General features: G+C 44.7%; 2 protein-coding genes across 3 annotated transcripts; both read left to right on the forward strand.

Annotated features, from left to right (window-relative positions):
• The first annotated feature begins 3527 nt into the window (after positions 1-3527).
• ccn4a (cellular communication network factor 4a) lies at positions 3528-16919 on the forward strand. 2 transcript variants are annotated; one of them, XM_080787978.1, is made up of 5 exons: positions 3528-3844; positions 10161-10461; positions 11876-12130; positions 13189-13382; positions 14839-16919. In XM_080787978.1, the coding sequence occupies exons 1-5, from the start codon at positions 3794-3796 to the stop codon at positions 15136-15138; spliced, it is 1101 nt and encodes a 366-aa protein (XP_080644104.1). In that variant the 5' UTR covers positions 3528-3793; the 3' UTR covers positions 15139-16919. The 2 variants fall into 2 exon arrangements, with proteins under 2 accessions (XP_080644104.1, XP_080644105.1); XM_080787979.1 differs by having other exon boundaries at positions 3533-3569.
• Positions 16920-18235: 1316 nt separating this feature from the next.
• Positions 18236-22619, forward strand: LOC308331753 (uncharacterized protein; the record flags this gene model as incomplete). Its single annotated transcript, XM_080787243.1, has 6 exons — positions 18236-18585; positions 18966-19099; positions 19213-19305; positions 19766-19938; positions 21052-21324; positions 21895-22619. Exons 1-6 carry the CDS (start codon positions 18370-18372, stop codon positions 22617-22619), a joined length of 1614 nt encoding a protein of 537 aa, XP_080643369.1. The 5' UTR covers positions 18236-18369.
• Positions 22620-24463: the final 1844 nt, after the last annotated feature.

Consider the following 24463-nt stretch of genomic DNA (forward strand, 5'->3'; position numbering starts at 1 on the left):
TAAACAATTAACACAAATGATGTAACTGTATACACAAGCATGCAGGCTGTTTTTGTGAGCATGTGTGCACATTGATTGCTTACGTATGTGTATGAGCGTAATTATGATCATGCACATGAGCGTGCGCTTGCGTGTGTGTGTGTGTGTGTGTGTGTGTGTGTGTGTGTGTGTGTGTGTGTGTGTGTGTGTGTGTGTGTGTGTGTGTGTGTGTGTGTGTGTGTGTGTGTGTGTGTGTGTGTGTGTGTGTGTGTGTGTGTGTGTTTTGAACGTGCCCGTGTGCCCATTTACTACCATCTGCGCTGCTCTCCCTTGCCTCGCACAGACGCACACGGCTGCATGGCATTACCTCATTAGTCAGAAATGTCCCGTTAATACTTGAGGCTAGGAAACGAACCCTTTTGGTCTTAAATGTTTGGTTGAGTTGTTGGCATTTCCCAGTGCCAATAACAACCCCAACGAAAGAGTATCACATTTGCACGTACACACTGTGTGTGCGTGTGCATGTGCGTTACTGTGTGCGTGCGTGTGCGTGCGTGTGTGTGTGTGCGCGCGTGCATGCACGCATCAAACTCCCCAATGCAGTTAGAACTGCAGACTCACTTTGAATCTTCCGCCGTAATCTGAAGACTCACCTCTTCAGACTCCACCTCAAACCCATGTAGCACTTGACCCAGACCTGACGACCTCACAGTCTCATGCAAAGGTTAAAATGTAATTTAGATGTTCTATATAGACAGCTGCCAGGTCATTCTTTTACCTCATGTTTACTCTCTCACAGCACCACTGCCGGCTTAAACATGTGTGTAATTGTTGTTAGTAGGAATAAACACAGAAGGTGGTTAGTAAAAATAGAGAGATGTGAGTGCATGGTGACCATGCACAGTGGCGCGGCGTCATGTTGAAAACTAGGCCTTTACTGTAAATTGCTCTGGATTAAGAGTGTCTGCTAAATGCGTGTCTAGTACCTGTGCAGATGTTCGTGACAGACACAGGGAGGTGCCGTGGGGGGGGTGGGGTCAGGTGGGGGCGACTGCTCCGCTCATCCCAGAGAAAAGAGAGAGAGAGGAGAGGGGAGAGGAGGCGTGGCCGTGGGGAGGGTCAGGGGGGCGACCTCTCTGCTCATCCCAGAGACATAGAGACAGACGGAGGGAGAGGAGGCGTGCTCAGATCACTTCTGAGGATGACAGCTTTCTGACAGGGATTAGAGAACAGGTTGTAAATAATATGGTCGTCTGCATGGGCTCAGAACCCTGGGCACCTTTCTGTCTGACATCAAGCCCATTCATCATCTATACCTCTCTCTGTCTCTCTCTCTCTCTCTCTCTCTCTCTCTGTCTCTCTCTGTCTCTCTCTCTCTCTCTCTCTCGGAACATATTTTTGGTTTCACATAACGCTTACCTGATTTAAACCTCCCCCTCTTTGAAATGTTCCGACCAGAAAAACCCAAACCCACAGACAGACAGACACGTGTTGCGGGTACAAAGGCTCTCCCGACTGCATCTGAAGTGCGGTTTGGGGTCTGAAATGAAATATAACCTACAAACCAATCCTCCTGGATATAATCCCCCCCTCCCCCTCCCCTCTAGCCCCAAATAATTTTCCATACGCCCGAGGAGGAGAATGTGACTGACAGACAGGGCTGCATGACTATAATGGAACTTTCGGATGTTGGTGACATATACTAATACAGCAGATGATGCTGTAATAACTAGAAAAACGGCTACATTTATGGGAAATCTAAAAGACATGACTGCGGCTGTCAGACATGTTATATATGACATCACTGTGATTTGTGTAGAACAGCTGGCCAGCAGACAGGCAGGCAGGCTGCAGAACAATCCACATATCCTAAAAAGTTCACCTTTTAGGGAAGTGACCTTTTTCTAAGCTATATGTCAATGGAAGAGAACTTTTACCCATGCACTTAAAGCCCTATTTTATAAAAGTGTGTGTGTGTGTGTGTGTGTGTGTGTGTGTGTGTGTGTGTGTGTGTGTGTTGTGGTGTGTGTGTGTGTGTGTGTGTGTGTGTGTGTGTGTGTGTGTGTGTGTGTGTGTGTGTGTGTGTGTGTGTGTGTGTGTGTGTGTGTGTGTGTGTGTGTGTGTGTGTGTGTGTGTGTGTGTGTGTGTGTGCGCATTTCCTTTTAAAGTGTGGACCAAATAAAATAATTCAAATGTAATCCACGTAACTCGAGAACCACTGAATTCAACACACACGTTCCACACCACCACAGGGAGTGCAGTTTCCGGCCCGACCCACAGTTGTCCGGAACCGCCACAAAAGGCATCTGCCCAGGCTCTGCATGGACAGGGCCCCTGCCCAGGCTCTGCATGGACAGGGCCCCTGCCCAGGTTCCATAATACAGTATATGGAACTGGCCTGTTCTGACATCACAATGCTGTTCTCTGTACGTCTGTGTACGTCTGTCATCCACGTAACTCGAGAACCGTTCGCCCCACCAAATTCAAAATGGACACACGCGTTCCACACCCCCACAGGGACTGCAGTGCCTGACCTTGAGTCGATGGGATGCACCTTTGTCCAGAACCAGCACTAAAGCCTCTGGACAGGGCCCAAATTAGCCTATTGATCACACCTGATCACCCCTAGATCTCCATATGGAGCTGGCCTGTTCTGACATCACAATGTAGTACTCGCATGTTTTACTTAAGCTAAAAGTACTAATACTGCAATGTTATGTAAGTATACTCTGTTACAAGTAAATGTCCAGAAATCAAAATGTAGGCACTGGCATTAAATGTAGGCTACTTAAAGTAACAAAAGAAGAAAGTACTCAGTCATTATGCAGCAGCAGCATGTATATGTTTTCAAATGTATTGATCATGCGACGCATTGTGAGCTTGTAGGCATTTTCAAATGGCCGATATGTGCATTGGGGCTGAAGTGTTTTGTAATAATGAAAATAGTTTATTATATTCATATACGTTATTATAAACACTGTGTGTGAGGCTCAGCTCAGCCTCAGCAGCATCACTGCAAGTGCCATGCACTTTGAAATGATTGAGATGCAGAGCAGAGGGTATGCAAGCAACAGCACTTACAGCAGCATGGGGGTGCACCGTACAGGAATAAACTGAAGTCTATAATAATAAATATTGGAGAGTTCCAGGCACGCCTAAAAACCACCGCACTAACCAGTGCTTCCAGGGCGGGCGAGAGAGGGGGGGTGCATGCGTAAATTGCGCATGCAGCGTAATTTTACGCACGATGGTGCCGCGACGCGCGCGTCGAAAGGTTAACAGAGCTACAAGCCCCAAGCGCGTCACATTCGCGCTGGGGCCTGTAGTGTAGCTCTGCTATTTGAGGAGGCTTGGCTTTTGGAACTCTAGAATGGAGGAGGAGGGAGGGGGGGGGGGGGGGGGGGGGGGGGGTGCGCGGGGCTCGTCTTATTCTTCAGGTCAGACCTGACGTCATGCATGCTGCCCACCGGCATGCTGCTTTAACGTCCTCTCTCTCTCTCTCCGTTATATTATGTGATGTCCCGATAGGAGTCAGTTTCAGTCAGACAGAGAACCGAGAGGATGGTGAGGAGCAGGAGAGCCAGCAGGATGTAAGGACTGTCTGTCTGTCTGTGGAGTTGGACTATTGGACTGGAGGGAGAGAGAGCTATACTGGTACTGGAGAGAGAGAGAGAGAGAACTGGGCTGGTGCTGTCTGGAGGGAGAGACAGAGAGAGAGAGCAGCATGTGTTGTTGCTTTTAAAAAACAAAAACAAAAACTGGACTTAATGGTTCTTTTCTTTGGTTTCAATGAATTTGCGGTTCCTAACTAGTGATGAGTTGGCTGCCCCTGTTGTGGATTCTAATAGCAGCCGGAATTCAACAGGTGAGTGTGTGTGTGAGCGAGAGAGAGTGAGAGAGAGAGAGAGAGAGAGAGAGAGACGTTCTTTTCTGTTTTATTTATGCTTTATTTAGTTTTCTTGCAAATTCTAACAAGGCCTCGTTTTTGTGGCTGCAGGAGAGGAATGTGGCATGATGTTATTTTTTTAAAGACACTTTATGCAATTGTCAATAGATGCTTTTTTTTCCTTTTTTTCTTTTTACTTTTGGCAACAATTCGTATTGCCTACTGACTTAAAGTTAAAACAGCAATATGTAGCCTACCATATATATTGGGGATTGTGTTGCATTGATTACTTGAAATATATCATTCGTTAGGTTAGTGAACGGCGTCGGCACGATTAAAATAAAGAGATAAATATTGACACGTGCTGACTGTGGGACAGTGTATGTGATGTTGCCGCTGTGCTGCGTGCTTTGGGCTCAGCTTTCCGCCGTTCGTGGGATTTTACTGCCGCCTTGTGGCTATTTTAGGGAACGGGTTATATGAGCGCCTTGCCACCTTCACCTTGTAGTGTGCGACTGCAACATGATATTTGAACATTCCACCAAGTTCAACAACATTCATGTGAGGTTCTGTGTTCCTGCAAGAACTTTCCCTTGATTCATTTTGGCAATTGTGGCCCTCAGAGATTCTCAAAGTAGGGTCCGGGGACCCTCAGGGGCAGGGGGTCCCCATGTCAAATTAATTATAGCTTTCAAAATCATTTTAACCACTTTATAGGACTATATTCATTGCTTTTGAAAATAGCAGATCTACAAGCTCGGGGACGAGTTGTGATGTGATGCGTTGCGACTCGAGAGCTTGTATATAGCTCTGGTACTTTTGGAAAATGTGTGATTTTAAAATATATATTTTGGAAACATTTACTTGCATGGGTGTTTTCAGACATGATTAGCCGCGTGAGAAAGAATGTAGGTGATGCATGCCAGGCATTGAGGAGCCATTCAATCACTCTGTCATCAGTCACTCACTCTGCAGTGACCAAGGAGCAGTGAACTGTACTCGCATTTGGTACTTTGAGTAAAAGTATCAATACTGTAATATAGAAACACTCTAGTTTACAAGTAAAAGTCCGGAATTCAAATGTATTTTGTGTTTATTTAAGAGGAGACAGAGATACCCGGGGCGACCCGCTGTTACTGAACAAACTTAAAGTATCAGATTTACTTACTTTATGCAGAATGTCTCAGTTGTGACGCATTCACATTGTGAGCTTGTAGATCGGATATTTTCAAATGGTCAAAATGTAGCCTATAGGGCTGAAGAAGTGGGTAATGTATGTTTTGTAAAGTTATCCAAATCTACAAAGTAACAAGTAACTAAAGTTGTCAAATAAATGTAGTGGAATAAAATTATTTTTTTGGATCTGAGATGTAGTGGAGTAAAAGTATTGGATATTGGAAATACTCAAGCTAATATTAAAAGGAGCCTACTCAGCCTATATACTGTGGCCGTGCGTGCGTGCACTCTTGCAGAGGTACAGTTATACAATTATGCTAAAAAAGGATAACACGATAAAACAGTTACCCTTAAAACTAAGATAATCGCTAAAATAAATCATATTTTTTTAATGACAGATGTAGCCACTATGACCACAAAATGTCCCAAGAAACTCGCTAGCCTTTAGCAACCCAGTCGGCTGCACTCGGGGGGGGGGGGGGGGGGGGGGGGGGGGACGACGACGACAGAGCAGCTGATTTCTTTGTTTTGATTAGGTGTTCCTATATTATCGTTTAAGCACGGCTAGAATGCTGTTTGCAACCAATCAGATTGCTTCCTCGAAACGACTTAAAAATGCATTAAATTAAACAACCACCTCTTTCCGCGAGTTATTGTTGCATATTTAGGTATCCGTTATGTCTGATGAATAGCCACGGTCTTAAATAAATCATGTATGGAGTCTGGCGAGGAAAGGCTCAGTGTGTGAGTGGCCCACGTGGGTCTGTGATTATCAGTGTGTGAGTGGCCCCACGTGGGTCTGTGATTATTTAAAAGGCTCAGTGTGTGTGAGTGGCCCACGTGGGTCTGTGATTATTAAAAAGGCTCAGTGTGTGTGAGTGCCCACGTGGGTCTGTGGTTATTAAAAGTAATCTGTCTGCATTAGCTTCATGCGGCGCTCGTTGATATTACCATCATTTAATTTCATTACCTCTGTATGAAGGACGGACCTGTGGGAATTGACACACTGTAGCCTAATCGCCACACATAACACGATTAGTCGTGTTTTCTACACACTAATAATGGATTTTGTGTGTGTGTGTGTGTGTGTGTGTGTGTGTGTGTGTGTGTGTGTAGCGTTTCTGCCTGACAACCACAATATCTCCACCCGGCCCGAGGGGGTTTAAGACGTTGGCTTTCCATGCGGGAGACCGGGGTTCGATTCCAGGGCGTTGCATGTATACGGGGCTTTTGACCCGAGAGCGGATCAAATCCCTTTAGTATTATTATTATTATTAACCACTTAAACCCTCTATTATTCTTAGGGAGACTGAACTAAATTGCGACTGTATAGTTCTGCTTTTCCTTGCCTAAAAATAGCTTGTAGATCTGCTATATCTGGCCAATGTTTTCCCCCAGAATAGGAGACGTTGGGGCTAAGTGGGGGTTTAAAGAGGCACTCGGTGTCTGCAGTCTGCACGACAGCGACACATCAGTGTGCTGATTGACTCCTCCGTTGCTCTTTGTGCTTTAGTTGGTAAATCATGGGGCATTTCAATGTAATGATTTACATTGAGGGCCAATGGTTTACATTGAGGGGCACAGTCGTTAGTTCTGTCACTGTAAATATGACAGTTCATTCATATAGTACCTAGTAAATATCACAGTCATAGTACAGGGTGTAAACCCTTCTCACGCTTGGCCTCTCTCACACAAACACTTAACCAAGAACCGCCCAATCAAAGGGCCACTAAAGACCTTCTCAAGCACGCTGTGTTCCCGTCCCCAAACGAGCCAAAATAATTTGGATTCCAGAGAGCGTTGGTGTTTGTTGTCTTAAAATACACATTTCAGAACTATACGAGATAATGAGGCCAGTTTCCTCTTCTCTGCCGGGACACGCGTGTGTGTGCGTGCGTGTGTGTGTGCGTGCGTTCTCTGCTGGGACCTGTGTGTGTGTGTATGTGTGTAGCGAGGCAGCGAGCGTCCAAAACCAACAGACGTTGTTCGCCACCACCACATCTGTGCACATCTGTTCTGGAGCACTGGAACCTGTTCTCGTCCACGTTGCCAGAGTTTGCGAGACAAATAAGCAACCCGGTCTATGAAAACAAGCCCAAAAGAAGCAACTATAACACATGAACACTTTAAACCTTCGTATGTAGATCTGCTATTTGAAAAGAGCAGCAAACTGCCTCTCCCTGGCCAGCCGGGGCGCCTGATGGAGGGGAAAGGAACTGGTTGGAATAACGTGTTTCCTTCCACGCGCTACGTCCAACCAGGGAAACTCCCCCCTGTCAGGTGTAAAGGAGCAACTTGGACACTCAGGCATGAAGGAAGCATGAGTTCAAGTCCGTTGCTCTCCCCATGTCCCCCATATATGGGGACGAGGTTGCGGGAGGGTGTGTAGAGCCCAGGATCACATTAGATGATTGACACAGGGGTGAAAACTGGGTTACAAAATCGTGGGATAACAAATATATTAAAAAAAGAAAAGAAAGGAGCAGCAGATCTACATAGAGAAATATGCAACTGAACAGCTATGAAAACACAAGTCCTCTTGGCGTAGTTGCAGAGGCTGTTAGTTGTTAAGAGGCAGTGTGCACTGCATACGGAGCAGGAAGATGTATTGGCAACGTTTCATAACAGGGGATGTTAAAACAAGATGATGATGCTGCCAAAACGTTATGTCGAGATTTGAGACTAGACATTGTTATATTTTATGGACATATGCGTCATGCTGCTGGGCATGGATGCTGCCTAAAGCAGGGGTTTTCAAAGTGGCATACTTGAGCGGGTCCCAGGGTATATCGCCCGCTAATGTGTTAATGCAGCAGCATAATAATTGTATTTATACTTTGGCTAAGTACTGATTCGCCCCAGGTGAAGGAGTTCAAGTATCTCGGGGTCTTGTGCACGAGTGAGGGGGAGGACGGAGCAGGAGATCAGCCCGGAGAATCGGAGCAGCGTATTGCAGTCGTTGTACCGCAATGTTGTGACGAAAAGAGAGCTGAGCCAGAACAAGGCAAAAGCTCTCTGTCTACCGAGCTATCTCCCACCCTACTCTCACCTACTGTATGGTCATGAAGGGTGCGTCATATGACCGAAGGAATAAGGTTGAGTGGCCGAAATGTGTTTTTTCAGACAGGTGGCTGCAGGCATTTCCCTTAGAGATAGGGTGAGAAGTTCAGTTCACATGGAAAGACTCTGAATTCTTCTTGGCTTGGAAAGGAGACAGCTTAGGAGGTGGTTCTGGCACGTCTCACTGGGAGGAGACCCAGGACCAGATGGAGGGATTTATATCTCCACACTGGCCTGCGTGGGAACGCCTCGGGGAACCCCCAGTTGCTATGATGTTTCTCTGGGGAGGGAAGTCTGGAGCTCTCCGCTGGAACTGTTGCCCCCCGCGACCTGATTCCGGATAAGCGTTTAAAGATGGATGGATGGATGCATTGATAACTACTGATGTATATATAGGGGAGGCTAGACATTTTGGATTAACAGACGGGGCATGCTGGGCGTGCACTCTGTCTAAATGTACTGTTCTATTACTAGGCCTACTCTTTGGTTTCCAGACTCTGTACAAAGGAGTTTCGTTTTTCTACAGTTTTCCTGTAGTGTCCAAATAAAGGATTAAACTCTTTTCATGTCAACGAAAAACAGCAACACAGTTAATCACTTTAGCACTGGCGTCCCTTTTTCGGGCATGTCATTTTAACGATTTTTCCCCCCTGATTTTTCCAATGGTTTTGAAAATAGCAGTTCTAGCTGACAGTGACAACAGTGACCAAACTCATTGGAAGCTTGTAGATTTGTCTGGTTTTTTAATAGCCGAATATGAAGTGTCGGGCATGAGTGGTTAATGTAGGGTCTGATTATGAAAGGATTGTGATGTATAGGCCTCGCCTCGGGAAGGCAAGCGTCTATGTTTTGACTCTGTGCTTACGCAGAGAAGAGGCAAGTCTTCCTTGGTAGAAGTTACTGTGTTTGGCTGCCCTTTAGGCTCAGTGATAATAATACTGCTGATGAATACACATTCACACACTGAGGGAAAACCGTGGCTAATTGGAGCTCCATGATAAACACAGCTGTTGTCCTCTGCGGGATGCCTGAACTGTAGGCTATGCATTTTGTGTTAATTACTGTACAAATGTATGTTAATTTTATTCAGATTCCCTGGAAAGATAGAGGTCCTCTGCTGGACACCTCTTTCCAGGAGCACAGCAGTAGAATTGGCTAATCAGTGAAAGCGGGAAGAGTTGGAATGGAACGTCTGTATGTTTATCGTTGCTGTCGGGCAGAAACCTCTTATCTCCATATTTTAACCGTTTTTTTGTATATTAATGCCCTACATGATCACTCTACACAACTGCAGCGACAGCAGCGTCACACAAAAGCATAAAAAGTAGCAGATCTGCAAGCTCCGCGTTTTTTTAATTTGAATCCTGAACAGTAACATTTTGGGACATAATGAGGTTAACTTACCAACCTCCCACTCAACAGAGACAATATGAATTCCGTACACACATTCTGCACGTTTGTCATTGCTGGCTGCTAAAGTTTTAAAATAACAACTTGTATGAAGTAGTCAAAGTAGCAGATCTACAAGCTCACCACGCATCTCGCTTGGGTCCCGGAGAGACAAGAAATTGCAGAGTTCACTGCTTGTCTGTGCTACTGCCAACTTTATCTGTATCTATTCTTTGTTTTAGTACAGTACATCTAGTATCAGCATCGTTATCTTGCTAGTGTATGTTGTCTTGTGGAACACGCCACACCAACAAAAAGTACAGTTATGCAATAATGCTGTATGTGTGTGTGTGTGTGTGTGTGTGTGCGTGTGCGTGCATGCGTGTTCTGCATTCTGGTGACATAACAGTGGAATGAATTAATGTCCATGTTTGTGCCGAATCTGGGGGGAATGAGGTCAGTGGAGCAGGAGCTCCCTCTGGCGTTGTGGCCGCAGGCGTTTCTCACTCTTTTCTATTAGTTTGACAGGTACATGGGCACCGGTCCCATGGTATCGGTCCGGTCCGGTCTTTGGCACCGGTCCCTTGAGTATCTTGACAAATACCCCTCTTATCCCAAATCTAACGTTCTCTCTTTCGCCGCTGTCCTCCTCCTCCTCCTCTCCTCTCAGGCCTACTCCCAGAATTCCCGGGCCGCCATGCCGCCGCCAGCCGCCGCCGTAGCCAGCGAACCCGCCTCGCTGGACCCGTACAACCGGACCCAGGTGTGCCGGTGGCCGTGCGAGTGTCCCAAGGCGCCGCCCAAATGCCCGCCGGGGGTCAGCCTGCTCATGGACGGCTGCGACTGCTGCAAGGCGTGCGCCCGGCAGGTGGGCCAGACCTGCAACGAGGCGGACACCTGCGACTACCACAAGGGACTGTACTGCGACTACAGCTCGGACAAGCCTAGGTACGAAACAGGAGTGTGTGCATGTAAGTGTCACTCACCGGACGAACCCCCAATCAAACCCATCAAGTCAGCCCTTAAAGGAAGTGGAACTTAATTCACCGATGTTTAACGTGAATCCTGTTTTTCTGTTCTGTTGTTCTGAGGACGTGTGTAAATCTCTAAATATGAACTCTTCTCAGCGTGATTCTGTGGCTATTTGTGGAGTGTGATACTCTTGGACACACAGATTGTTTATTTAGAATTAGGGCCTATTAGTTTGACCGCAGAATTATTTTACTTTTTTTGCAATTTTGCATGCTGATGTGTCCCGATTTTTAAAAACTTTTTCAAAGAATATTCAAAAATAGCATATCACGTTAAATATCGGTGCAGAAGTTCCACTTTTAAGTTTCATATTTCTGTAAGCAAAGTAACCTCAGATTTAACATGATAAAAAAAGGAGTCAGCAACAAAGAAATGCTTACTGTACCAAGAATAATAAGGTGTTCATGATAGCAATACTTTAAAGATTACGGGTATTTTTTTGGTTAAATAGATTTTTTGATATGCAATGCAACACACTTTCATACAATATGTAGTTGAGGGTCCCTGCTTCACCACTCTCTCAGCTAGGGGGTCCTTGGACTGAAAGATGTTGAAGACGTCTCCTACTCTATAGCAATGAGTAGTGTACTATCAGAATAGAGAGATATTATTTTAACAATTTAGCTTTTTGCCACTTTACATTAATCACAAATGTATTCTGAGTAGGGATGGAGCACCTTATTGGTCAGGCTTATCGAGGTAGTCAATAAGCTTGTTATCACTCAGGTTTTTTTTTATATGGTATCGGGTTTTGAGTTCCATCCCTATAATTCTGAGCTGAACTTGTTAACCCATTTAGGCCTGAGATCAGATTCTAAAAATGTCTTCTGACAGTTTTCTGAAAAAGCTGTTTCTATGTCAGTCGTTCTTCGAATTTTCAAAAATACCAGACCTACAAGCTTTTAGCGCGCCACTCGGCGCTATGAGCTTGTAGATCTTCTATTTTTCAATAGCTAAAGCATAACATAATGCTAACACCAAAAGGGGTTCCCGCCCAAAATGGGTTGCTATGTTACTGCTTTGCCATTCCCTCAACCTGTTAAACGCCATGTGACTGCTTTGCCATTCCCTCAACTTGTTAAACGCCATGTGACTGCTTTGCCATTCCCTCAACTCGTTAAACGCCATGTGACTGCTTTGCCATTCCCTCAACTTGTTAAATGCCATGTGACTGCTCTGCCATTCCCTCAACTCGTTAAACGCCATGTGACTGCTTTGCCATTCCCTCAACTCGTTAAACGCCATGTGACTGCTCTGCCATTCCCTCAACTTGTAAAACGCCATGTGACTGCTTCCCTCATTCCCTCAACTTGTTAAACGCCATGTGACTGCTTTGCCATTCCCTCATGCCAGACATGGTGGGCACGGGCTGCGAGCACGACGGCGTGATCTACCGCAACGGGCAGAGCTTCCAGCCCAGCTGTAAGTACCAGTGTGTGTGCGTGAACGGCGCCATCGGCTGCGTGGCGCTGTGCGCCGACTCCCAGCCCCCCCGCGTGTGGTGCCCGACGCCGCGGAGGGTCAAGGTCAAGGGCCAGTGCTGCGAGCAGTGGATCTGCGACGAGCCCAAGAGGGGCCGCAAGACGTCCCTGCGGCACGCCGTGGAGGGTAAGAGCCAAAGCTACGGTATAGCTCACCACGTTGTGATGTGTTCTGAGGGGTGCAGATGTTGGTTAGACTCACCTACAGTCATTAGAGTGACGCTACATTATAGCTCACCACGTTGTGATGTGTTCTGATGGGTGCAGATGTTGGTTAGACTCACCTACAGTCATTAGAGTGACGCTACATTATAGCTCACCACGTTGTGATGTGTTCTGAGGGGTACAGATGTTGGTTAGACTCACCTACAGTCATTAGAGCGAAGCTACAGTATAGCTCACCACGTTGTGATGTGTTCTGAGGGGTGCAGATGTTGGTTAGACTCACCTACAGTCATAAGTCAGACAAACCCATCACACCCGTGTGACTGTGAAGTGCTCTTATCATCATACATCATCATACATCATTTAATTCCGGCCAATCAGAATTTACGTCCTCACCTTCGTCTTCAACGTTTGTGTTTACGCAAACACTCAAAGCTGGCCACGCATTGTCAATGGCATTCAATGTTTGTGTTAAGACAATGTTGGACATTGGAGGAGCTAGCGCCCCTCACAAATCACCCGTGCTGCTTGCGACCAGCAGCAATAACTTTGGTCTGATTGATGTATTTATATGTGTTTCAAGCCTTATGACCTGCTGTAAACCCTTTTGCCCTTCGGGGACACTAATAACCAACCTTGACCGTGACCTTGATGAAAATAGGCCGTAGCTTCCTTTGAGGTCAGGGTTTGGTATGGTATGTCTAAATAAACACATGCACCCGAGTTATGATTCTTGTAGGTCAGTTGTCTTTGGCTTGTATTCAAGTTCAGGATTGCAAAAAAAAAAGATTGTTTCAACTGTTATAATCGTGTCTGTCGGGGGCAAACCTCACATGTAGCAGATTGACAATGCATTGCGTTGTGAGCTTGTAGATCAGCTATTTTCGGTGAATGTTCCCGTCAGAATAGGGATGCTTGGGTTCAAGTGGTTTGTGTGTGTGTGTGTGTGTGTGTGTGTGTGTGTGTGTGTGTGTGTGTGTGTGTGTGTGTGTGTGTGTGTGTGTGTGTGGCGCCCCCCAGTGGCTCCAGCGGAGATGGTCAGCTGGCATAAGAACTGCATTACCCAGACTACCCAATGGAGTCCCTGCTCCAAGACCTGTGGGCGGGGCCTCTCACTGAGGATCTCCAACGCCAACGACCAGTGTGAGCTCGTGAAGGAGTCCCGCCTCTGCAACCTGCGGCCCTGTGAGGTCGACATCACCAAACACATCAAGGTACAGAACAACCTGCGGCCCTGTGAGGTCGACATCACCAAACACATCAAGGTACAGAACAACCTGCGGCCCTGTGAGGTCGACATCACCAAACACATCAAGGTACAGAACAACCTGCGGCCCTGTGAGGTCGACATCACCAAACACATCAAGGTACAGAACAACCTGCGGCCCTGTGAGGTCGACATCACCAAACACATCAAGGTACAGAACAACCTGCGGCCCTGTGAGGTCGACATCACCAAACACATCAAGGTACATGAGGTCGACATCACCAAACACATCAAGGTACATGAGGTCGACATCACCAAACACATCAAGGTACATGCATAGATACAACCTGCGGCCCTGTGAGGTCGACATCACCAAACACATCAAGGTACAGAACAACCTGCGGCCCTGTGAGGTCGACATCACCAAACACATCAAGGTACAGAACATAGATATAAAAAAAAAAACATAGGATGCCTCATTGGCCGCTGCAGTTTGTTTGAGCCATGTGTATCGACGTGCGGAAGAAATGCTGCCACTCAAGTGACTACTGGCCAATCACAGCAGCGCGTCTTTTCCGGGATAGTCGGAGCCGGACGTCCGTTCTGTGGCGCTCGCGGAATCTTCTGTGAAGCACTAGTCTGGCGTTGCCAGTCTGTTCTGTTCGCAGTACTATATAGTTCTGGCTACGTAGAGACCAGTGAAGCACCAACGCGGAAGCTTGCTCTCACTTTTGCAGATACGCCCCAGAGCCGGAAGAGGCTCTGGGTACCTTCCTATGTCTATGGGTACACACACGTGTCAAGTATCATATTAAGTAAGCCTTGCCGAGCCATGAGGCCTATAGGGCAGGAGCCTATCTCCTGTTTCTGTAACGTGAGGCAGCTTGATGTACAAGTACACCCCCTGGAGATGATGTACAAGTACACCCACTGTGACTTGACATGCCGACATATGTCGCTTGACTTGCCCCCCAATCCAACCCTTGATGCTGAGTACCAAGCAGGGAGGCACTGGGTCTTTGGTATGACACAGCCGGGGATTGAACCCAGACCCCGAACTTCCAATCTCAGGGCGGACATTCTAACCACTAGGCCACTGAGCTGGTATCATGGTCAAGGAGGAAATGTGTGTAACAGGTAAATGTAGTTACCTCAGGATAGAACTGAAACACTCTGTACTTTGACGTGTACAATATTATTGTCTGTTTTTGTAATTGCAATTTTATTTCTGCCTCTTTTCAGTTCCCACTTGAAAAAGAGACTTTGTCTCAATGTGTTTTTACTGGTTAAATAAAGGTTACACAAAAAATGTAATAAGTAAACACTGAACCTAGAGAAATGTATTGTATAATGTACGTATAATGTAAGTGTTTCATAACCACAAAATGAACGTCCCGGTGCTCAAAACCACTAAATCTTCTTTCCTCTGCCTCTCTCTTTCTCTCTCTCTCTGACAACTAAAGCCGGGGAAGAAGTGCCTGAACGTCTACAGAGAGGAGCTCGCCTTCAACTACACCATCTCCGGCTGCGTGAGCAGGAAGCAGTACCGGCCCAAGTACTGCGGCGTGTGCACGGACGAGCGCTGCTGCATCCCCTACAAGTCCAAGACCATCGACGTGGACTTCCTGTGTCCCAGCGGCTCCGGCTTCACCTGGCAGGTCATGTGGATCCAGGCCTGCTTCTGCAACCTGAGCTGCAAGAGCCCCAACGACATCTTCCACGACCTGGAGAACTACTACGGCTACCCCGAAATCATGAACTGAAAGTTTCGTCGTGTAAATTAAGGGCCTTTTCAGACGGGGAGCTTATAGTACAGTACATAATTCATTTTCAATGAGAGGCGTGCGTTTATTCTGGACGCGCGGAGAAGTTGAGGGGCGATTACGCAAGCGTATTTTCGCGGCCGCAGTACCCGTGAAATTGTTGCGCACGTGCTAGTTTCGTGCACACGCCCACGGGCGACTAGACCTGGAATGTGGTGGGCTTTTTTCCCCTCGCTACGCGTCCCAGCACCCCTCATGAGCAGACCTGTCGCTGATCCAGGCGACGACGCCTGCGTCCCTCCCTCGCTCACCGTCTGAAAGGACCAGTTCACACTGGCAGATACAAAATATAAGTAAGCCTTGCCGAGCCATGAGGCCCATTTAGGGGCCTATCTCCTGTTTCCTTAGCGTGAGTATTTCCCCAATCCAACCCTCGATGCTGAGTGCCAAGCAGGGAGTCAGTGGGTCCCATTTTTCAGAGTCTTTGGCATGACGGTGACCCTGACCTTGGGATCGAACCCCGTCCAGTCTCAGGGCGGACACTCTAACCACAAGGCCGATAACAAAATATACAAAGATTACAAAGCTACACACAGCATAAAAGTATACAAGCTTTGTAACTGAAGTTGAAGCCAGCTCAACGTATTTGTAACTTTGTGGCTGCTGTAGTTTTTTGTAGCAGCTACAGTACAAACATTGGATGTATATATAATATTTGTATCTTCATGTCTCTGGCTTCCATTTAAAATGAATGGTAGCCTGCAGGTTTGTCTCTTCATGTCGCTGGCTTCCATTTAAAATAAATGAATGGTAGCTTGTATCTTTGTAGCTGCCAGCTGGCAGTGTGAACTCGGCATCAAGCTCTATATTGTGATAGTAATCAGTGCTATAGAGGTTGTCAAACACTATCAGAATACAGAGCTATCTAACACGTTTTAATCAACATAAATAACACTTAACCTACCTTTAAGCCCTATAAACTTGTCAAATAGCTATTTTGGGGAATTTTCAAACATTTTCAAAGGGCATTTTGTTTCTTTTTTATGTTTTGGATTTTATTTGGTTGCCTAAAATTGGGATACTACGTTGAAAGTGGTTAAATCATGGTCCTAATGCCTGCAGTCTGTTGGATAAATTATGATATATATTTGTTTTGTCTTCTGCTTTCCAAATCTTAGTTTGTCTTTGTTGTTTGTTAAATAGTCATTATCTGCAATATATTGTAATATATGGATTTATTTCAGTATAACGGATAATTCTTATGAATTTTTTCATATTGGAAAAATTTGTAAATATGACATGATACTGTACATAATGTTTGTTTCCAGAATGGATTCATAAAGCATGATTTGTTTTTTAAGAATATTTAAAGAGTTTGCGTTGAGAGTTTAATTAATATAGACCATTGTCACGGCTTACACTTAATGTCCATGGCATGCATGCACACTAATCTGGTTGTAGAAAACTGGTTGTGAGAAATGACCAGTGATCAATTTTGTAATAATGAGATGGGAAAATGTATCTGTTCATATACTCAGTTAACGGCAGAAGACCCACCCCCCAAAAAAGTGGATGAATATTTACCAATACATGTTTTTGTTTCGGTTTTTTTATATGAAAATGAATGCTCTGTGGGTAAACGGAACATTGCTTAAATGTACAATTACAATGCTTTGGTTTAGGGTTACAAAAGATATGGTGTCTCGAGATGTAAAACATGTCTGTTTACCTGTTTAGTCTGGTCAAACCTGGACTAGATTAAAATAAAGAGAAATATTCAACAGGTGGGCTAATTTGTGAAAACAGAGTAAAAACATTTTTTTTGAATGGTTGAAAGCATCATGTTAGGATTGTGCCTCATGAACATGTTCTGTTTATTTGAAGTAGATTATAATTATTTTCTTTTTGAATGTATAATTCATTACCTGGGCCCCCCCACATGCATTCACAAAAACTATTAAAAACAATTCTAACAATGCCTACAATATGCTTCAGGGGTCTATCCTTGGCTCGATCCCTATACTTTTCCTCTCACCTTTTCAAAATATGTTTGCCGAAAATAGCAGATTTACAAACGTGTAGATCTGCTATTTTCGCCTAGTACGAGACAGGCTAATGGGGACACTAAGGCTTTATCTTTATGTGGTAAGTGGCTGTCTAACGGAGAAGAATCAATGCATAACTATATGTCACCATTTAAAAAAACGGCAGCATCATGGATTATTATGCACAAAACCTCTCTGAACTCATCAACCGCCATGTCCCCTCCCGTTCCCTCAGGTCAAGCACTGCCAACCAACTGGAACCCCACAAATCTAACAAACGGACATGGGGAGACCGGGCCTTTGCAGTGGCTGCCCCTTCTCTCTGGAACTCACTCCCAACTCACATCAGAGCTGCCCCCACCCTCGAAATGTTCAAAAGCACACACAAAACCCACCTTTTCAAACTGGCTTTCCCTACATAACCCCCACACACACACACACACACCCTTCTTGTTTGTCCCTCTTTTGATTTTGATTTCTAGTTTTTAACCTTTTAAACCTTTTTAAATAGTTTTCTAATAAATATGTCTGTAGGCCTACTCTTTCTGTAAAGCGACTTTGGGTACCCAGAAAAGCGCTATATAAATCGTATATATTATTATTATTATTTAAAAAAGCCAAAGCTTGTTTCCATTGTGTCCACTTTGAAACACGCAACAAACAAACAATACATACAAAAGACCTCAATAAGACTAGCTGCGTCTGAATGAGGATGAGTCACCCCTAATATGGGAGTATAGCCTAGTAGTCTACTCTATAGTCTATAGACTATAGTCTATAGACTATAGTCTATACTCTATAGAATATAGTCTATAGTAGACTATAGTCTATACTAGACTATATTGAATTGATGTCCTTAAGGGTTGACCCCGCCTCCCTGTGGTTTACTCAACTTCTAGACCAATCAGTGAACGGGGTGATGGCTCTAGAGTGAAAAGACTTGTCTGATAGTAAAAACAGAGAGATGGCCTGGGTCCGCGGTGATAGCTGATCATCACCGCGACTGACGTAATGGTGTAGTTTTCCAACCCTTTAATAAAAACTATACACCGCGGTGATAACCTATCACCAAAAACTGGAGTATGTATGAGCCTTTACCTCCCCCTGGGGGAGTACCTCGCGACACCAGGCTTTCACTAAGCATCGAGCAAGGAATGAAACGCCTGGAAACGCTTTCACGGTCAAAATGCCGAAGCGGTGTTGTTACGCCGGTGTAGGCGAAAGGTCTTGCAACTCGGATGAACGGTATCCAGAACGTTTGCAGGGCGGTGTTGTGTTTTTCCCGTTTCCCAAACCAAAAACACAACTGGAGAGATGTCGAGCATGGATTAAACAGTGTGGAAGACCGCACTCCAAGCTGAATCCGTCCAAGATAACGCAGAACTACTATGTTTGTTCCAAGGTAAGATCCTAACGCAAGAAGCACGCGAAGCATAATACATCGCTGGTACAGTTATGATTAAAAGTAGCTTATGTCTTAACATTTGAGCATAAGGTAATTATATAAAGCCCCATATGATCCCTCAGTAGTCAGTACTACGCTCATTCTAGTGCTGAGGGAACATATTGTGTCATTTGAGGCTGAGCTGATCTCAGATATAGTGAGCAACGTTGGTTGCCAATGCTAGCCCATTTCAGGACCCTTTGTTTACTTTTTCTGTATCCCCCAAATACAGAAAAGATAAACAAGGGGTCCTATAGCATCGGTACCCACTATCCAGGCTTTTATTTTCGTTCACAAAGACACGTTATAACACTTCACGGCGTCCCTCTCTTACTTAGCATTTTGTGCATGGACGACCAACGCCAGAGTATCCCAATCCAGTAGCTGCTAGGATACGATCCATCCCTGACTGTGACCAAATAAGACGGTCCCATTTGGGAGGCTGCAGAAAACCTCCATCCGAAAGAAAAAGGTTGGTTTAATATGCAAATCGGAACATTAGTACCGGTAGTTGATCTGTCTTGTCTTCTGTGTAGACAAACAAAAAAATCGTTTGGAAACAGTTTCATTGTCATTTAATTTCAGTGTCATTAAACCAGCAGCAGCAGGAGGACCATTAGCAACTCAACCACTGAAACACAACAGTGGCTTCTTCCCATTCCGTCCCATCTTACCTAGGTAAGATGAACACATCAGTTTATGTTTAATTTGTGTAGCTTACTACAAATATGACCATAGCTTTATTGGCATGATAAAGCATTGATTGATTGAGATTGATTGCAAAAACAGTTTGCAGAATTACAGTACATTTCAAGCACAGACTCAATACAAAGACTGTTAACTGTGAGTGGACGACCCAATTAAGCATTACACTTGTTTACAAGAGGGTCCACCATACGTTTTCATTGCCAAAGCAAATGGCAAAATATAATACTGTATAAAAACCGTTGAACATGGGGAAATACAGTTGGAGGGGGAGATCTTCCCTTATTCTACAGATAATTCATTCTTATTTTTTTTGTGATCACGTTTTTATTTCATTTTTTGTTAGATAAATAATTCTTCTTGAGACCATCACTGTGATGGGACCTTTTTCTGATCTTGGTATTAAAGTCTTTATTCAATTCCGTCATTTCAGACCAGAGTCCAGTCTGCAGGTGAAGATGATGAACACTCCAGACCCATCCAGGACCATTTCCATTAAACAGGAGGAACCTGAAGACCACCCAGAAGAACTCTGTAACACTCCAGACTCATCCAGGACCATTTCTATTAAACAGGAGGAACCTGAAGACCACCCAGAAGAACTCGGTATGTTTCATCTTTCTTTATGAATTATTTATTTTGTCTTTGTTCTAGATGGTTTGGCAAAAGTAAATGCTTTATTAGTCCGAAATGTAACACAGCATGTGGTACAGTAGTAGTACACCAAAACACCAAAAGGTCCTGGGGACTTAATTGTTTCCTTTGTGGTCCGACGTAATCAATTATTAGTTAATTTATAGCTATTTTAGTAACAAAAAAAATCATGTCAACAACTACAAAGGTAGAATGTCACCTCCATTTAATGGGAAAATAACTAGATGTTGTCTCAGGTCACTTTTGAAAAAACAAACAAACACATTGCCATAAATAATTTAAAAAATATCTCTAAGCTGTAGTGACAATAGCAGATCCACAAGCCCACAACACAGTGTGGCTATGTGTTGTGAGCCTGTAGATCTGGATCCCGGGCAAACATATACTCGTAATTTTCCTTTTTGGTTCTTATCTTGAGCTAAATAAAATTGGAACCAACTCAGTTCAGAGTTTTGGTCTTAAAGCTGTAGGAAATACTTGCCATTCATGTAGTTGTTGCAAAGGTATTAATTTATACCTCCCATGGCGGGAGATCTGGTGTTGTTTTGGTGAATATTAAGTAGTTCTGGTCATTTGGTGGGGGTCTCTGTGGATTAAAATTAATTATTCCTCAAAACTATTGGAACTGGAACTATAGTTTTTGTGTCCAGTATCACTACGCCAGCAGCAGCACAAAAAAGTAGTATAAAATAGTAATCATAAATACCAATCCCATTGATATTTGTTTAACCTTGCCTTCTACCCAGAGAATAATTTGTCATATTTGGGAGGCCACAGGCATAGTTTTGAGTGACATTGAGATGTTGGAGAACTCATTAAATATTTGATGTAGCACCAATATTCATTTGTTGTGTAAAGTAACTAAATATGTTGATACGTCAATATCCAGTTATTATTATTTCGTATTATTATTGTTTGGTCAATATGAGCAAGTGATACCTCATTTTGTACATGTATATGTAGATATGTAAATGTATTTACGTTTTAGGTATTCAGTGTTCACTAATATCACTATCATTATCTATCGCTGGCTATCAATCACTATGATTATTTTTCTGCTCCTAGACATCCTGCGGGTGGTTGTGTGCAAAGAGGAGGTTTCCCCTGAACAGGAGAGGAGATCCCCTCTGCTCCAGGAGGAAGCAGAGCCTCCACACATTAAAAAGGAACAGGAGGAGATACTTCAGAGACCAGAGGAGCCTGATGGGTCAACGTTGACATTACCAGCTGTGAAAAGTGAAGAAGATGAAGAAGACATCTCTTCAAACTATTGTGAAATTGAAGTTGAACTTGAACCAGAAACTGAAGACAGTGATGAGTGGGAGGAGACCAGTGGAGGTCGGTCAACTTAAAACACACTTTAGTTAAACCTTAAAGTCATAACATTGATTTTAGTAAACTTCTTGGCAACACATCCAAACTGTCTATGGCCTTTTAGAACTACTAGAGGTATTATTGTTGTGTCAGGGACGTGTATTTCCACTTGTGAGCCCTGTGGCATCTATTGCTGCCAAGTCCCCACAGACCTGCACATCTCGGGATTCTCACAGACATCCACACATAGATGAACCCTCCACTTATCTAGTGGCTTTGAAGCCAGCAGTGGTAATCCTTCACATAGTCGGAACATGCTTCACCATGCTCTCCATCCATCAGGGTACCTCCCCTGAATGACACGGTCCAGGCTAGAGTGCTGTACTCTGCCTCTCTGTGTCTGCCTCTCCTCAGTGAGGTGCCGACCTGGCAGAGGCTAGTATGATATAATTAATGTGGTTGAATGACAGATGGATAATGAACATATACTTGCATATTCGGGTGACGGATAAGTCCATCCGCACACGCGCATCTCTATCGATGGAGGAGTTTTATCCTCAACATTTGTATCCTCTCTCTCCCTCTCTTTCTCAGGAGCCACATCCCAGTCTTCTCAGAGTCACTTCTCCTGTTCAGAGTGTCCATACTCCTTCATGTCTCCGCTCTTCTTCCAGAATCACATGAAGAAGAGACACAACGACGTCTACTGCCAAATGCTGAGGAATGGGCAGATCCCCTTAGCAGCCAGTCAGCAAAACTCTGTAACCGGACAGAAACAAGAAGACACTGACCAACCAAGACCTGACGGTCATCATCACTTTACAGAGACTGTAACTGATCCAGGAGGAGTAAATACACAGCAGACTACTTCCACAGGAAAGAAAGAGCACATCTGCAAACTCTGTGGGAAGCGTTTCAGTTATTCACGTGGCCTGAGAGAACACGAGCGTATCCACACAGGAGAACAACCGTTTCACTGTAAACAGTGTGGCAAGAGCTTCAAACAGAGAAGTAGTCTATTCACACACCAGAACGTTCACTCTGGAGAAAAACCTTTCCGCTGTAAAGTATGTGACAGGACGTTCACTCAGAAAGGTAATCTGAACAAACACCAGCGTACGCACACTGGAGAAAAACCCTTCCACTGTATAGAGTGTGGCAAGGGGTTCAATGAAAAGGGTAATCTGATCTCACACCAGCGTCTCCACTCTGGAGAAAAACCTTTCCACTGTAAACACTGTGACTCAAGGTTTGGTTGGTTACACCACCTGGACAGACACCTGCGTACATTTCACACTGGAGAGGAATTGGGGGTCTGAAGTGGGACGTGTCTATTTTTTTTGTCAAACTAGGGGGTTTTCATGATGCTGAATCCATTCCAAGCAAAAACACTCGCTAAATTTGGCCAAAGCAACTTGCCCAAACGTGATGATGTCAGTTGCTATGGCCAAATTTAGCTCAATTTAGGGTTTTTTTGCAATTAGATTGAGGTCAAATTACATTATTACTTGACTATAAGCCATTGTTTCCGCTGTACCTGTAGCAAGCAGTGTTGCCAGATTCTATGAGAGAACTAAACAACCAGATCTATGAACCTAAAGCCTAAAATAAGCTACTATAGGCCACATGAGCACTCTAAACTAATATGTACATCAGCTATTTGAAAATTATATCCAATGTACAAGTGACCACAGAAAAAAACAAGCCTGAAGTTGCTTATAATACAAGCAGACATGCCAACACTTGTTGAAAGCTAGGTTTGCTGCTCTGTGTTTTCAGTGGTTCCGAAACTGGACCAACAAATACTTTGGCGTGTCCCCAGTTGATTAGCTTAATGTGCAACTATATACAAATCAATAAGTGTAGGCCTTACACAGTATTTCTAAATTTACATGGCGTTGCGATTGTGAACTCGTAGTTCAGCTATTCTCATACTATTTATCTGTGGAACAGAGTAAATCAAACGTAATGCCTGCAATTCTAAGTGCTTGTAGGGGAGGGGGGGCCCAGTTAAAACAATTAACCAGTTAAAAAATGAATAGGCTATGTGGTCATTTATACTACTGTATGAACACATTCACGCAAGCATATCCGTTCTTGACCCAGACTGGATGAGCCCTTTATACAACAAAAACATCTGTAATATTCTGTCCATGTGCAAAATATGATGTGCAATTTTTCTTAATATTATGAATAATATTTCAGAATATGTAGGCCTACATGGTAGTGTCTGTATGTATGACACTGATTTACTATGACACACAATGTGGCACATTAGGAGTCCACTGGTGCAGTGGTTCTCTCTCAAAACGTTCTATTATTACAGACCTAGCTCTTTGTGTGTCTGTCTACTAATGTCCTTTGTCCGTCCTGATTCAGATTCAGATACCATTATTTGCCATTTGTGTATACACATAGGAATTTGAGTGCAATCAATTATTTTTTCACAAATAGACATAAAACAACACCGTGCAGGGAAATAAATATAAAGTGCAGGGTTATACAGTAGTTCATAGTGCATCAAATGTTGCCGGTGATTAAAGTGCCGGTGTCACTAGGAGGCAGGGGTGGAAGGGAAGCCAGAGTCATTGAGCAGCCTGGCAGCTGAGGGGGAAAAAACCTTGTTTGTTGCAGGCTTTCGTAGCCTTCGGCAGCCGCAGTCTTCTCCCAGAGGGGAGCAGGGTGAGGAGGCCGTGGCCAGGGTGGGAGGGGTCGGCCATAATCTTCCTTGCTCTCTTCAGCGGCCCTGGAGTTGTGCAGGGACTTGAGGGAGGGCAGAGGGAGGGAGGGCAGAGGGCGGCCAATCACCCGCTGCAGCTTGGTGAGGTCTTTAGCAGCTGCAGCGGGGAACCAGGTGATGATGGAGTGAGTGAGGATGGACTCCACAATGGCTGTGTAGAAATGAGCCTCGGCAGCCTGAATTTCTTCAGCTGTCGGAGGAAGTACAGCCTCTGCTGGGCCTTCTTCAGGATCAGGAGGGCCATGATGTTCAGCTCCCACTTGAGGTCCAGAGAGATTGTCATGCCTAGGAACCGGCATGACTCCACTGAGGTCACCGGGGTGTCTCCCAGCATGATGGGACGGGGCGGGGCTGCGTTGATGAAGGTCTAACGACCAAAACATTGAATTAATAAAGAACAACGTTCCTTTGCAAGTTTCCGAC

Source organism: Protomyctophum bolini, assembly GCF_963924005.1.
Source record: "Protomyctophum bolini genome assembly, chromosome: 17".
Taxonomy (NCBI): Eukaryota; Metazoa; Chordata; class Actinopteri; order Myctophiformes; family Myctophidae; genus Protomyctophum; species Protomyctophum bolini.

Coding starts and splice junctions, on each gene's coding strand:
- ccn4a (XM_080787978.1), top strand. CDS start 3,794: ATGAGTTGGCTGCCCCTGTTGTGGATTCTAATAGCAGCCGGAATTCAA. Junction 3,845..10,160: donor TAGCAGCCGGAATTCAACAG/GTGAGTGTGTGT, acceptor CTCTCCTCTCAG/GCCTACTCCCAGAATTCCCG. Junction 10,462..11,875: donor CGAAACAGGAGTGTGTGCAT/GTAAGTGTCACT, acceptor CCCTCATGCCAG/ACATGGTGGGCACGGGCTGC.